This window comes from Loxodonta africana, chromosome 11 (assembly GCF_030014295.1).
Source record: "Loxodonta africana isolate mLoxAfr1 chromosome 11, mLoxAfr1.hap2, whole genome shotgun sequence".
In the NCBI taxonomy this organism is placed as follows: domain Eukaryota; kingdom Metazoa; phylum Chordata; class Mammalia; order Proboscidea; family Elephantidae; genus Loxodonta; species Loxodonta africana.
In genome coordinates, this window is record NC_087352.1 from 75,055,599 (window position 1) to 75,069,731 (window position 14,133).

At 35.7% G+C, this 14,133-nt stretch overlaps 1 protein-coding gene across 1 annotated transcript in view; it reads left to right on the plus strand.

Moving 5' to 3' along the window:
* The window catches only part of CCDC178 (coiled-coil domain containing 178), a 460,722-nt gene that overhangs the window by 47,016 nt on the left and 399,573 nt on the right, over nucleotides 1-14,133 (plus strand). The window contains exons 7-8 of the mRNA XM_064293218.1: nucleotides 4,008-4,228; nucleotides 13,567-13,709. Coding sequence (XP_064149288.1) covers nucleotides 4,008-4,228; nucleotides 13,567-13,709 — 364 coding nt within the window. The remainder of the gene's footprint in view (nucleotides 1-4,007; nucleotides 4,229-13,566; nucleotides 13,710-14,133) is intronic.

The window sequence follows — 14,133 nt, forward strand, 5'->3', positions numbered from 1 at the left end:
CGAATCCAAGCAGCCTGAGGCCAAAGCGGTTGCCTCCCAATCAAGAGACTGCAGCTGGCGGGAAGCAGAGGAGGCCGAAGGAGGGGGAAGAGGAGTTAGGAAAGCGTATATTGCGCGTTACCAGGTGCTCTGTCTCCTGCTGGGAACTTCGTGAACCTTCTTTCTCATACTTCCTGTCCAATCTCCAGTGTGGGTGGGGAGAATCCAGGTGGCATGGACACTGCACTTCCTGGTTGGCCAAACCACTGCAGCCAGCCAGCAAGGTCAGAGGTAGAGCAGTGAGGAGAGGATGGGGGGTAGGAAAGCATGTATTGCTGGTTACCAGGTGCTCTGTCTTCTGCTGGGAGTTCCATGAAGCTGCTTTCCCGTGCTCCCTGTCTGCCGATCCCTGACAGGAGTCCAAGATGATGGATCCATGCTGCATTACCTGATGGGGCCTTCAGCATGTATCTCTTCTTCTCACTTTCTGTCCTCTGTCAGTTTCTTATTTCATTTGGTGCTTGGCTGAGTTCTTTATCTCTTCATTTGACACTTCAGATTCCAGGAATGACGTTTGTCTCTGTTTTACTTAGTTTTTTGGGTCTTCACTGTGGAAGGATGGTGTGGTGCTTCTGTCTATGGCACCATGTTGGCCAGAAGTCTCTATTTAGACTTTTAAAAATGCCTAGCATATCTTTTATCCTGGGGAATGTTTTGTGTGTGTTTGAAAATCATATGTGTTCTGCTTTGGGTGGGGTGTTCTATGAATATTAGTTAGGTCAAATTGGCTGGTAGTGCTGTTCAAGTCCTCTATATATGATTTTGTATTTGTTCTTTCAATTGCTGAAAGGGGAGTATTGACATCTCCAACTATGATTTCAATTAAGGAATCAATTATATCAAAGTTTGTTTTTCAACCTGTGTCAGGTTTTGATCATACATTTTCATTTAAAAAAAAAAAATACCCCAACAGTCTGTCAAGAAAGTAAATGCAAAGAGGTCAATATTCCAGTTTTGAAATAGTAATTTTTGACGATAAGGAGGCATCAATGTCACATTTAACCTTGAATCAATTCCCCAAACCTTGATGTTCTTGGGTCACCATTTAGTACATCTCTTGGGTACAGGTGACTAGAGACAAAAAGACTAAGACTCACCAAAAGTAACAAGTCAAATTACAAACCCATCACGTAAAGCTGAGAATATACCCTCAGCATAAGAGGGAGTGATAAATAAACTGATCCCTCAGATTGAACAACGAAGAAATATTCTTGCTTCATTTTGTCAGTGGAGGGAAAAACAAACAAGCAGTAACAATAACAACAGCAACAACAAAGCAGTGTTCTCTGAGCATTCTTAATGAACTGATATAAAATGGACCTGTGACTCAAAATTTCTGCTGCCTGTGTGGTCTGAAATTGTGAGGTGGAGAATGTCATTGAAATGTTTCATGGGTTGATAGTATGTAAAGGCAGGCTTCTGGCAACAGCAGAGGAAAATTTTCTCTGGAAAACCAAAACTTTAATGTAGGCACTAAGGAATTCCCTTGGATAAAATTTCAAGAAAAAGAGTAGCTTGATATCAAATCTATTAAAACACACAAAGATCCAGTTTCAGTGAGTGGGATCAGTAGAGACAACAGAATCTTACTAAAGCTTTCAGATATTAAGTTACACTTAACATTATAAAGTAGATATTCTTACATCTTTCAACAAATAAAAAGAGAGACTTGGAAATAAAAGCAAGGACTAAGAAATTATTATAAATTTTTTTAAGAAAGCAAAATTAAATAAAACAAAAATGGTAAAAAGAAAAAAAAAGACCTATGAGAAATGATAAATGTACTACTTGAAATGAACAACTCAATGTTGGTTAAATGATTTCTTAGACTCAGTAGAGAAAAGAAAATATTAACTTAAAATTTAAGGAAATTACCTGGAATGCATCCCAGCAACACAAAAAGAAGGAAAATATGAATAAAAAATTTAAAGACATGGAGTATAGACTGAGAAGATAAAATGCATATATTGCTGATAGAGCTATAATGGTGATATTTAACAAGATAGTTGACTCTTTAAACAAAAATGTTACTAATTAGTGAAGACATAAAGTAATAAAGTGATGGTGCTTATTGTACACATTAAAAAATTATTATTTAAAAATTACCACTAAAATTATCTTCGTATGTGTGAGAAAAAGCTAAATTGTTCCTTAAAGAGAAAGCAATAGCTTTTGCTACATGAAAAAAGAGAGACTCATAATTATCTAAATATATGACTTCAGAATTTAAGAAAATACATACGAAGAAAAAAGGAGAAAAGCAATAACAATGTGATAAAATAATGAAGAAATATGTAATGTGGGAGAGATGCAAAGCTAAATTCTGGCTCATTAAAAAGAGAATAATTAAAAACCAATGACAAGATTAATAAAAAAACACAGAGAGAATGTGTAAATAAACCAGATTAGGAATGAAGATGGGATATAAATACAGATATAGCAGTGATTAATAATAATGAAGACATTAGGACAAATTCCTTACAATGTTATTGAAACATTGATGAAGTAGATAAATTCATAGAAACAAAATAAATTGAATAAATAGTTAACTAAAATATTCATATGATCTTTAAAAGAAAGAGTTTGACTCAACTAAAAATCTTTTTCCCCCAAATAAATGGTCGAATACATATTAGGGCAATAGGGCTTTATTTGCAACTTTAAACTTGCACGAATTTCCAGAGGAAAAAAAATAAAAAAGAACTCTCTAAATGGTATATGAAGCTACTATAAGCCAAAGTTAGACAAGGACAGTACAAAATAATGGAAAATTACAGACCTAAGTTGTAAATATAAATACAAAAAATTCCTACGTGAAAACATTAGAAAAATCACATCAAGAAATTTATAAGGATGATAGCCATAGCCAACCTAGTTTTATTTCTAGAATGCAAGGTTGATTTAACCATAAAAGCTTGATTAATATAAGAAAACATATTTATCTTTCTGAAATTATGTTGGTCCATTGATTGGGATTTAATTAAATTTATAAATTAATTGAGGGAATTTTTCCATGTTTAAAATTCAAATATTTTCATATAGAAAAAACCATTTTTATACAGTTACTAAACCCACTTTGTGTTCTTTGATAGCATTTTTTCGTCTTCTTCCTATAGGTCTTGCATGTTCAAGTTAGGTTTATTACCAGATTTATGCATTTACTTTGTATTTTATTTTTCCTTTTGTGAGTGAGATTATTCTGTTCTCAGCATATTCCATATTTATCTAGAAAAATGTTTATTTTGTTTATGAATTTTGCATGAGCTACCTTATCATTTGCAATATTTTTCAGTTGGTTCTTTTGTGTATTTTGATATAAAACTGTTTCTTTAGGAAATACTCGTTTTTGTCTTTTCCATTTTGATATTTGTAACTCATATTTCATCTTTTTACTCCTGAGTGGTTTTGGAAGGCCTGTACTCTTGCAATTTTTCTCACTTCAGAGCAGTTATATGGAATAGAGTAGATATACATAACCCAAGGCCCCAGGGTGGTGTAAACAGTTTGAGCTCCACTATTAACCTAATGGTTGGTGGTTCAAACCCACCCAGTGGCACGACAAAAGAAAAGCATGGTGATTTACTTCTGTAAAGATTACAGCCAAGAAAATCCTATGCAGTAGTTTTATTCTGTAATGCACGGGGCCACCATGAGTCAGAATGGACTCAAAGGCAATGGGTATACGTAGCAATGTTTTATATACATTGATTGTAATAAACAGGATTTATACTAAAATAACTGTTAACTTCTAAAATGTGTATTTTAATCTTTTTCATGATGATTGAAGAAAACAACATATTTTACAGTGCAATATTAAAGTAACTCCTATTTTAGATTTAGTAAAACCCATAGAAAAGTTATTTCTGAAACTAAAGTAGTTCATTTAGTTATTATCAAGTAAACATTTCCTTCTGGATGATTATGCCTTAAAATCTGGTATTCTTTTGTTTTTATTATTATGTTACTAGAACATGAGACATATATGAGAGATATTATAGAATTACGATGGCATCTTACAGATAAAGTTCATCAACTAGAATGTTTTGAAGAGCAGAAGGCAAAGTTAGAAGAAGCTAATGCAAAGGTTCAAGCAGACATAGACTACATGAGTGAGCATGGCCCTCTACTGGACTCAAAGCGGAACCAGGAACTTGAAGCTCTGAAGGAATGTTATTTAAAAAAATTTGAGGTAAATTAATAAAGAAATGGATATGCATTTCACAGAGTGTTACATAGTTATGCAAAAACATTTCAATCATAAGAAGTGAATATATATTTAAAAGAAACCCTGGTGGCGTAGTGGTTAAGTGCAATGGCTGCTAACCAAAGGGTCGGCAGTTCAAATCTGCCAGGCTCTCCTTGGGAAATCTGTGGGGCAGTTCTACTCTGTCCTATAGGATCGCTATGAGTCAGAATTGACTCGACGGCACTGGGTTTGGTTTGATTTGTTTTATATATTTAAAAGTTAAAAATTGACCTGCTATTTATTTCTCAGAGAAATTATAAAACTAAAGACACTACCTAGACTTACTCAAATCTGAACAGACCTATAACAAGTAAAGTTATTGAATTATTATAAAAACAACCCTACTGTTATGGATTGAATTGTGTCCCCCCAAAATGTGTGTTATAAACCTGAACACCTATACCTGTAGTTATAATCTAATTTGGGAATGGGTTTTCCTTGTTAAGAGACCATATCAGTATAGAGTGTGTTTTAAAGCCAATCACGTTTGAGGTATAAAAATAGCAGATAGGCCCAGAGAAGCAAGCAGAGATAGGGGAAGTTACATGCCATGTCACATGAAGATCACCAGGGAGCCCAGGAATAGAAGCTAAAAAGAGAAAAGGATGTTCCCCTAGCCAACACAGAGAGAAAGCCTTCCCTTAGAGCCAGTGTTTTGAATTTAGAATGCATAAAAATCAATATCCTAGGCATTAGTGAGCTGAAATGGACTGGTATTGGCCATTTTGAGTCGGACAATCATATGGTCTACTATTTCAGGAAAGACAAATTGAAGAGGAATGGTGTAGCTTTCATAGTCAAAAAGAACATTTCAAGAGCTATCTTGAAGTACAACTCTGTCAGTGGTAGGAAAATATCCATATGCCTACAAGGAAGACTAGTTAATAGGATTATTATTCAAATTTATGGACCAACCACTAAGGCCAAAGATGAAGAAACTGAAGATTTTTTACCAACTTCTGCAGTCTGCAATTGATCAAACATACAATCAAGATGCATTACTAATTACTGGTGATTGGCATGTGAAAGCTGGAAACAAAGAAGGATCAGTAGTTGGAAAATATGGCCTTGGTGATAGAAACGATGATGGATATCTCATGATAGAATTTTGCAAGACCAACAACTTATTCATTACAAATACATTTTTTCCGTGACATAAATGGTTACTACTCACATGAACATCACTGGATGGAATATACAGGAATCAAGTTGACTACCTCTGTGGAAAGAGACTATGAGAAGCTCAGTATCATCAGTCAGAAAAGGCCAGGGGTTGACTGTGGAACAGACCATCAATTGCTCATATACAAGTTGAAGTTGAAGCTGAAGAAAATTTGAGTAAATCCATGAGAGCCAAAATATGACCTTGAGAATATTCCACCTGAATTTAGAGACCAATTCAAGAAAAGATTTGACCGATTGAACACTAAATGTCCAAAGACCAGATAAGTTATGGGATGACATCAAGTACACCATATATGAAGAAAGAAAAAGTTCATTAAAAAGAGAAGAAAAGGCCAAAATGTATGTCAGAAGAGACTCTGAAACTTCCTCTTGAACATGGAGCAGCTAAAGGGAATGGAACAAATAATGAAGAGAGCTGAACAGATTTCAAAGAACAGCTTGAGAAGACAAAGTAAAGCATTATAATGAAACGTGCAAAGATCTGGAGTTAAAAAACCAAAAGGGAGAACACACTCGGCACTTCTCAAGCTGAAAGAACTGAAGAAAGCATTCAAGATATGAATTTCAATATTGACAGATTCTCTGGGCAAAAACTACAGACTTCAGTATGGATTACACTTCAATTTAAAGAAAGCAAAAATCCTTACAGCAGGACCAGTAAGTAACGTCATTATAAATGGAGAAAAGATTGAAGTTGTCAAGGATTTCATTTTACCTGGATCCACAATCAACACCCATGGAAGCAACAGTCAAGAAATCAAAGAATGCATTGCATTGGGCAAATCTGCTGCAAAAGACCTCTTTAAAGCATCGAAAAGCAAAGATGTCACCTTGAAGACTAAAATGTGCCTGACCCAAGCCATCGCGTTTTCAATCACCTCATATGCATGTGAAAGCTGTACAATGAAAAAGGAAGGATGAAGAAGAATTGATGCCTTTAAATTATGGTGTCGGCGAAGAATATTAAACATACCATGGAGTGCCAAAAGAATGAACAAATCTGTCTTGAAAGAAGTACAGTCAGAATGTTCATTAGAAGCAAGGATGACAAGGCTACATCTCACATACTTTGGACATATTATCAGGAGGGATCAGTCCCTGGAGAAGGACATTATATTTGGTAAAGTGAGAGTCAGCAAAAAAGAGGAAGACCCTCAACGAGATAGATTGACACAGTGGCTGCACCAGTGAGCTCAAGCATAACAATTGTGAAGATGGCACAGGACCGGGCAGTGTTTTGTTATACACAGGGTGACTATGAGTTGGAACTGACTTGATGGCACCTAACAACAACTACAACATGGGGGAAATATTGAACGACGCAGGAGGCACCAAAAGAAGATGGAAGAAATACATAGAGTCACTATACCAAAAGGAATTGGTCGATGTTCAACCATTTCAGGAAGTAGCATATGATCAAGAACTGATGGTACTGAAGGAATAAGTCTAAGCTGCACTGAAGGCATTGGTGAAAATTCCATCCAGGAATTGACGGAATACCAGTTGAGATGTTTCAACCAATGGATGCAGCACTGGAAGTGCTCACTTACCTATGCCTAGAAATTTGAAGACAGTTACCTGGCCAGCTGAAGGAAAGCGATCCATATCTGTGCCCATTCCAAAGAAAAGTGGTCCAACAGAGTGTGGAAATTATCAAACAATGACATTAATATCACATGCAAGTAAAATTTTGCTGACAATCATTCAAAAATGTTTGCAGCAGTACAACAACAGAGAACTGCCAGAAATTCAAGCTGGATTAAGAAGAGGACATGGAACAAGGGATATCATTGCTGATGTCAGATGGATGTTGGCTTAAAGCAGAGAATACCAGAAAGATGTTTACCTGTGTTTTATTGACTATGCAAAGACATTCAACTGTGTGAATCATAAGAAATTATGGATAACATTGGGAAGAATGGGAATTCCAGAACACATAATTGTACTTGGAAACCCTGGTGGTGTAGTGGCTAAGAGCTACATGCTGCTAACCAGAAGGTCAGCAGTTCAAATCCACCAGATGCTCCTTGGAAACTCTATGGGGCAGGTCTGCTCTGTCCTATGAGTCATAGTCGTAATCGGCAATGGGTTTGTTTGTTTGTTTGTTTGTTTTGTTTTTGGTTTTAATTGTGCTTATGCAGAATGTGTCAAAAACAAAGAGGCAGCTGTTTGAACAGAACAAGGGATACTGCGTGGTTTAAAATCAGAAAAGATGTGCATGATGAATGTATCATTTCACCATACTTATTCAATCTGTATGCCAAGCAAATAATTCAAGAAGCTGTACTATACGAAGAGGAATGCAGCATCAGAATTGGAATTGGAGGAAGACTCAATAACAACCTGCAATACGCGGATAACACAACCTTGCTTGATGAAAGCTAAGTGAACTTGAAGTACTTACTGATGAAGATCAAAGAATTACAGCCTTCGGTATGGATTACACCCCAACATAAACACAACAGAAATCCTCACAACTGAACCAATAAACAGCATGATGATAAATGGAGAAAATATTGAAGTTATAAAGGATTTCATTTTACTTGGATCCACAGTCGACGCCCATGGAAGCAGCAGTCAAGAAATCAAACTAAGTATTACATTGAGCAAAAGTGCTGCAAAATACCTCTTTAAAGTGTTGAAAAGCTGTTACTTTGATGACTAAGGTGTGCCTGAACCAAGCCATGCTATTTTCAGTCACCTCATATGCATGCAAAACCTGGAGAATGAATAAGGAAGCTGAAGAAGAATTGATGTTGTTGAATTATGGTGTTGGTGAAGAATATTGAATATAACATGGACAGCCAGAAGAACAAATAAATCTGTCTTGGAAGCAGTACAGCCAGAATACTCCTTACAAATGAGGATGGCAAGACTTTGTCTTATTTATTTTGAACGTGTTGTAAGGAGGGATGAGTCCCTCTTGAAGGACATCATCCTTAGTAAAGTAGAGGGTCAGCAAGATAGAAGGAGACCCGCAATGAGATGAATTGACACAGTGGCTGCAACCATAGGCTCAAGGATAACAACAATTGTGAAGATGGTGCAGGACCAGGCAGTGTTTTGTTCTGTTGTACATTTTGTTGCTATGACTTGAAACAGATTCGATGGTGCCTAACAACAACAACAAAGCCCCCTAAACTGTGAGAAAATAAATTTCTGTTTGTTATCACTAACCCACCTGTGGTATTTCTGTCATAAGTCCAGGATCAGCTGGCTTCACTGGTGAATTCTACCAAACATTTAAAAAGGAATAAACACCAATCTTTCACAAACTTTTCCAAAAAACCAAAGAGGAGGAGACACTTCCTTACTCATTTTATGAGACCAGGATCATCCTGATATCAAAGCAAGATACGATACCACATGAAAAGAAATCTCTAGGTCAATATCTTTTATGAATAGAGATGCAAAAATCCCAATAAAATATTAACAACCTGAATCCTGCAGAGCATTAAGATCATTATATATTATGACCAAGTGAAATTTATCCCAGGAATATAAGAGAACTTCAACATATGAAAATTAATCAGTGTAAGGCACCACATTAATAGAGAAAAGGAAAAATAAAAACACATTATCATGTAAATTCCAAAAGAAAGGTGGGGAGGAATTATTGCTTTGGAGTACTGAGTTTTGGTTTACAATAGTGGACAAAATTGGATTCATTAAGGGTAGGGTTGCACAGGCAATTAATGTAATTGATGTCAGTAAGTTGTGTACCTGTAAAAAGCTGAACTGGCAAAAATTGTGTGATGGATGTATTTCCAGCAACTACAACAAAAAGAGTAGCTGCTGAGGCTGCTTATGTACAATCCAGTACATCATGAAATTTGGTTCCTTGGTTTGGAGGTTTAGAATCATGGTTTCATCGGACATCCCAGTTAATTGGCCTAATATTGTGTTTAGTGCTTCTGTTTTACCTCTTAGTTAATTGTATAGTGTCTGGCATCTTAAAAGTTTGCAAGTGGCCATCCAAGGTACAATAGTTAGTCTTTATTTGTCTGGAGCAACAGAGGAAGAAAGAGAATCAGAAACAGGAAAAGGAAATTGAATGTGAAGCTAATTGCCCCCATGAACAGATATCCCCTTTGCCATGAGTTGAGAAGAACTAGATGGTACCTGGTACCATTACTGAATGTTTTGATCAAAGATTCTATAAAAGAATTCTGATCAAAAGGGAGAAAAATACAGAAAAATATTCAAATTCTCATGGAATACAGATTTTCTGGGCCATGGAGGCTGGGTGAACCTCTGAAACTATTGCCCTGAGATAATCTTTAAACCTTAAAAAACATCCCCTGAAGCCTTCTGAAAACTAAACAATAGTTTAAACTAGTAAGGAATGTTTGCCTTAAACATTGAGCTCTTTTAAGATCTATGCATATGAGATCAAATTGAAAACAGCAGGTTGAAAGATTAGATAGGCAATTTAGAGTGCAGTGAGTTTATGTTAATCAGGGAAGAACAACTTGGAAAAGAAGAGTGAGAACAGTTGAACAGCTCAAAGAATGTAATTAATGTCACTGAATTGTAAATGCAGAAATTGTTGAATTGGAGTATGATCTGCTATGTATATTCTCAACAACAATAAAAATAGAATAATTTAAAAAAAAAAAAACTTACTTCAGCATCCTTTCATTATAAACACTCAATAAACTGGGAATAGAAGGGAATTTCCTCTACATGATGAGGGCACTTATGAATAAACCCACAGCTATGCACAATGGTAAAAGAATGAAAGCATTCCCCTTAAGATCATAAACAAGGGAAGGATGCCTACTTTTACCACTTATATTCAGCATTATACTGAGAGTTCTAGACAGAGTAATTAGGCAAAGAAAAGAAACAAAAGGCATCTGAATTAGACAGGAAGAATTTATCTCTATTTGCAGAGGGCATAATCTAATATATAGACACTCCACAGAATAGTCTATTAGAGCTAATAAATGAATGTTTCAGGACACATGCTCAACAGACAAAAATCTATTATATTTTTATTCACTATCAAGGAATAATACAAAATTAAAATTAATAAAATGATTCCACTTACAATAGCATTAGAAGAATGAGATACTTAAGAATAAATTTAACCAAAAAGGTGAAAAATCTGTACACTGTTCAAATAAAGAGCACATAAATTAATGGAAAGATAGTCCATGTTAATGGGATATTAACATTGTTAAAATGGCAATAAACTGAAAGCAACCTATAGATTCAGTTCAATCCCTATCAAAATTCCAGTGGCTTTTTTTTTTTTACGGGAGTGGAAAAGCCTATCTAAAATCTATATGGTAACCTTGGTGGTGTAGTGGTTAAGAGCTATGGCTGCTAACCAAAAGGTCAGCAGTTCAAATCCACCAAGTGCTCCTTGGAAACCCTTTGGGGCAGTTCTACTCTGTCTATAGGGTTGCTATGAGTCGGAATCTACTTGATGGAAACAGGTACAGGTTATATGCTATTGTAAGGGACCTCAGATAGTCAAAACAGCCTTGAAAATGGACAAAGTTGGAAGATCACACTTTTCAATTTCAAAAACTTATTAAAAAGCTAAAATAATCAAAACAATGTGGTACTGGCAGAAGGATAGATATGTAGACCAATGGAATTGAATGGATCTAAATGTAAGTGTGAAAACCATAAAATTCGTAGAACAAAACATTGGGAAGATCTTCAAAACTCTGGATTTGGCAATGTATTCTTAGGACAACAAAAGCACAAGCAACAAAGGAAAAACTAGACAAATGGACTTCATCAAAATTGAAAACTTTTGCACATCAAAAAACATCTAGAATGTGTGAAGACAATTTGCTGAGTGGGAGAAAATATTATAATTTATATATTTGATAAGGGTCTAGTATTCAGACTATATAAAGAATTTGTACAACTCAACAACAAAAAAACAAATAACCCAATTATAATATGAGCAGAGTACTTGAACAGACATTCCTGTATAGAACATAGACAAATGGTCAACAAGCACATGAAAACATGTTCAACATCTTTAGTCATTATTAGGGAAATGCAAATCCAAACGGCCATGGGGTGCCATTTCACACCCCCTAGGATCACTTTAACGAGCCCTGTTTGCTCAGTGGTTGAGCACTTGGCTGCTAACTGAAAGGTTGTTGGTTTGAACCCACCAGCCACTCAGTGGGAGAAAGATGTGGCATTCTGCTTCCATGAAGATTTACAGCCTTGGAAACTCCATGGGGCAGTTCTGCTCTGTCCCATAGAATCGTTGTGAGTTGGAATAGACTCAACGGTAGTGGGTTAAGGATCGCTGTAGGTGGTATTGGTGCTTCAGTGATAGAATTCTCACCTTGCATCCATGAGATATGGGTTTGATTCCTGGCCAAGGCATCTCATTTCAGAACACATGCTCAACAGGCAAAAATCTATTATTTTTTATATAATATGTATTATATAAAATGCAGCCAACAACCATCTCTTAGTGGAGGTTTGCAGAGGCTTGCTTGTTGCTATGATGCTGAACAGATTTCAGCGAAGATTTCAGACTAAGATGACTAGTTATGAAGGCCTGGCAATCTACTCCTGAAAATCAACCAAAGTAAACCCTCTGAATCACAATGGTCCAGTATGCAACCAATCACGGGGATTACTCAGGACCAGCAGCATTTTGTTCATGAGGTCACCATGAGTCAGGGGCTAACTTGATGGCGGCTAACAACAACAACAAAATAAATGTGTTGGTGAGGATGTGGAGAAATTGAGACTCTTGTGGTAGGAATGTAAAATTGTTCAGTCACTGTGGGAACCAGTTTGGCAGTTTTTCCAAAAAGTTTAACATAAAGTTACCATATGACCTAGCATTTCCACATCTAGGGACATACCCAAAAGAATTGAAATCTTAAAAAGAAACAAAAAAATATATACTTTATTCATTTCTATCTCAGCAAATTTTCTTTAAGAATGTACTTGAAGAAAATAGTTAAGGATGTGCAGTTTACCTACAGAATGTGTGGTTTTCCTATAGATTCCTCATCACAGTAATATCTATGTGTCCATCATAATTTTGTTCATACCAAGTTGCGCAGAATGTTCATACAGTTGACGATAAGTTGAGCAATGAGTAATGTGTGATATGAGGAAATGTTATGTAAATATGATGCAGTGATGGACAGACTGATGGATGGACAGATAGGTAGGTAGGTAGGTAGGTAGATAGGCAGACAGACAGAGGAAGGAGAGATGGAGGGAGAGGGACAAATATTTATGATATTTGTTATTTAGTAAAAATTAAAATTTTAATATTTTTTAAAATTCTTTGTTCCTCTGAATTTTCTCATTTTTCTGTAATAAATTATTATTAAAGCAATAAAAATTATGAAATGTAACAGGAGGTTGTGAATGAAAAGATAAATTATTTTGGACTTGTTAATTTGGATATTGAAGTCATTTTATTTTCTTAATAACTTTAATAATGATTAAACCAGCAATGATTCCTGTCAGGTATAGAAAACCTAAAACTCCGTTATGCTAAGCAATAGACTAAATATCGAAGAAACTGTGTGTAAAAAACATTTAATCTAAATCAAAATGGATTGAATTTTTGTCCCCCAAGAGTATGTGTTGTAAATCCCAACCCCTCTACGTGTGGATGTAATCCCAATTGGGTATAGAGTTTTCTTTGTTAGGTTAATGAGGCCATATCAGTGTAGGGTACACATATTAGTGTAAGGTACAATGATATGGCCTTATCACTTCTGAGATATAAACAGAGCAGATCAGGCACAAAAACAATGAAGCACACATGGGGGAAGACAGATGCCATGCCGCTTGAAGACTGCCAAGGAACCTAGGAGGTGAAGCTGAAAAGAGACAAGAATCTTTCTCTGGAGCCATCAGAGAGAGGAAGCCTTCCCCTAGAGCTGGTGCCCTGAATTTGGACTTCTAGCCTCCTAAACTGAGAAAATAAATTTCTGTCCATTAAAGCCACCCACTTATGGTAGGTATTTCTATTATGGCAGCACCAAATAACTAAGACACCACCCTAGATTTTTCTTTCTCTTTTCTGATTCTTTATAATTAGCTATTAAGTGCACCTATTAGCAAGAATTTTTTTTTTTTTCTAGATAATGGAACTGTACAAACGTGTCCATGAAGAACTTGAAGAAGCTAAAGAAAACTGTGAAAATGCCAAACGGAAGGCTGAAGAAATTAAGGCTGAAATGGATAAAGATCTTAAACGTGATGAAGCAAGTCTGGATGTCTACAAGTAAGAATTATTCACAAATGGTACTTACAGCATTTAATAATGTTTCTTTTTTAAACAAAATATTAATTTAAAATATAATATTTATTCCTATACAAAAATTTCAGATAAAGAGAAAAGAAATTACCTGTATATCTTATCACCAAGTTTATATACATTTAAAAAATATATTTCATACACATGTAAATATACGTGTGTGCATAAACTCCAGGAGTCCCTGGGTGATGCAGACGGTATGGCCAGAATACCACCATGCTTCTTCATTTCTGCTTCTATAGTGTGTCCTCCACTCATCTCTGTCTCCACCCCAGCACTGAATTAAGATACTAATCTTCATTGAATGAGATCACTTGGGAAAATCTCAGCTTCAAATTCCATCCATATGATGATGTCTCCCTTTGTGGTCAGTCATTTTTGTTTCTGCCTA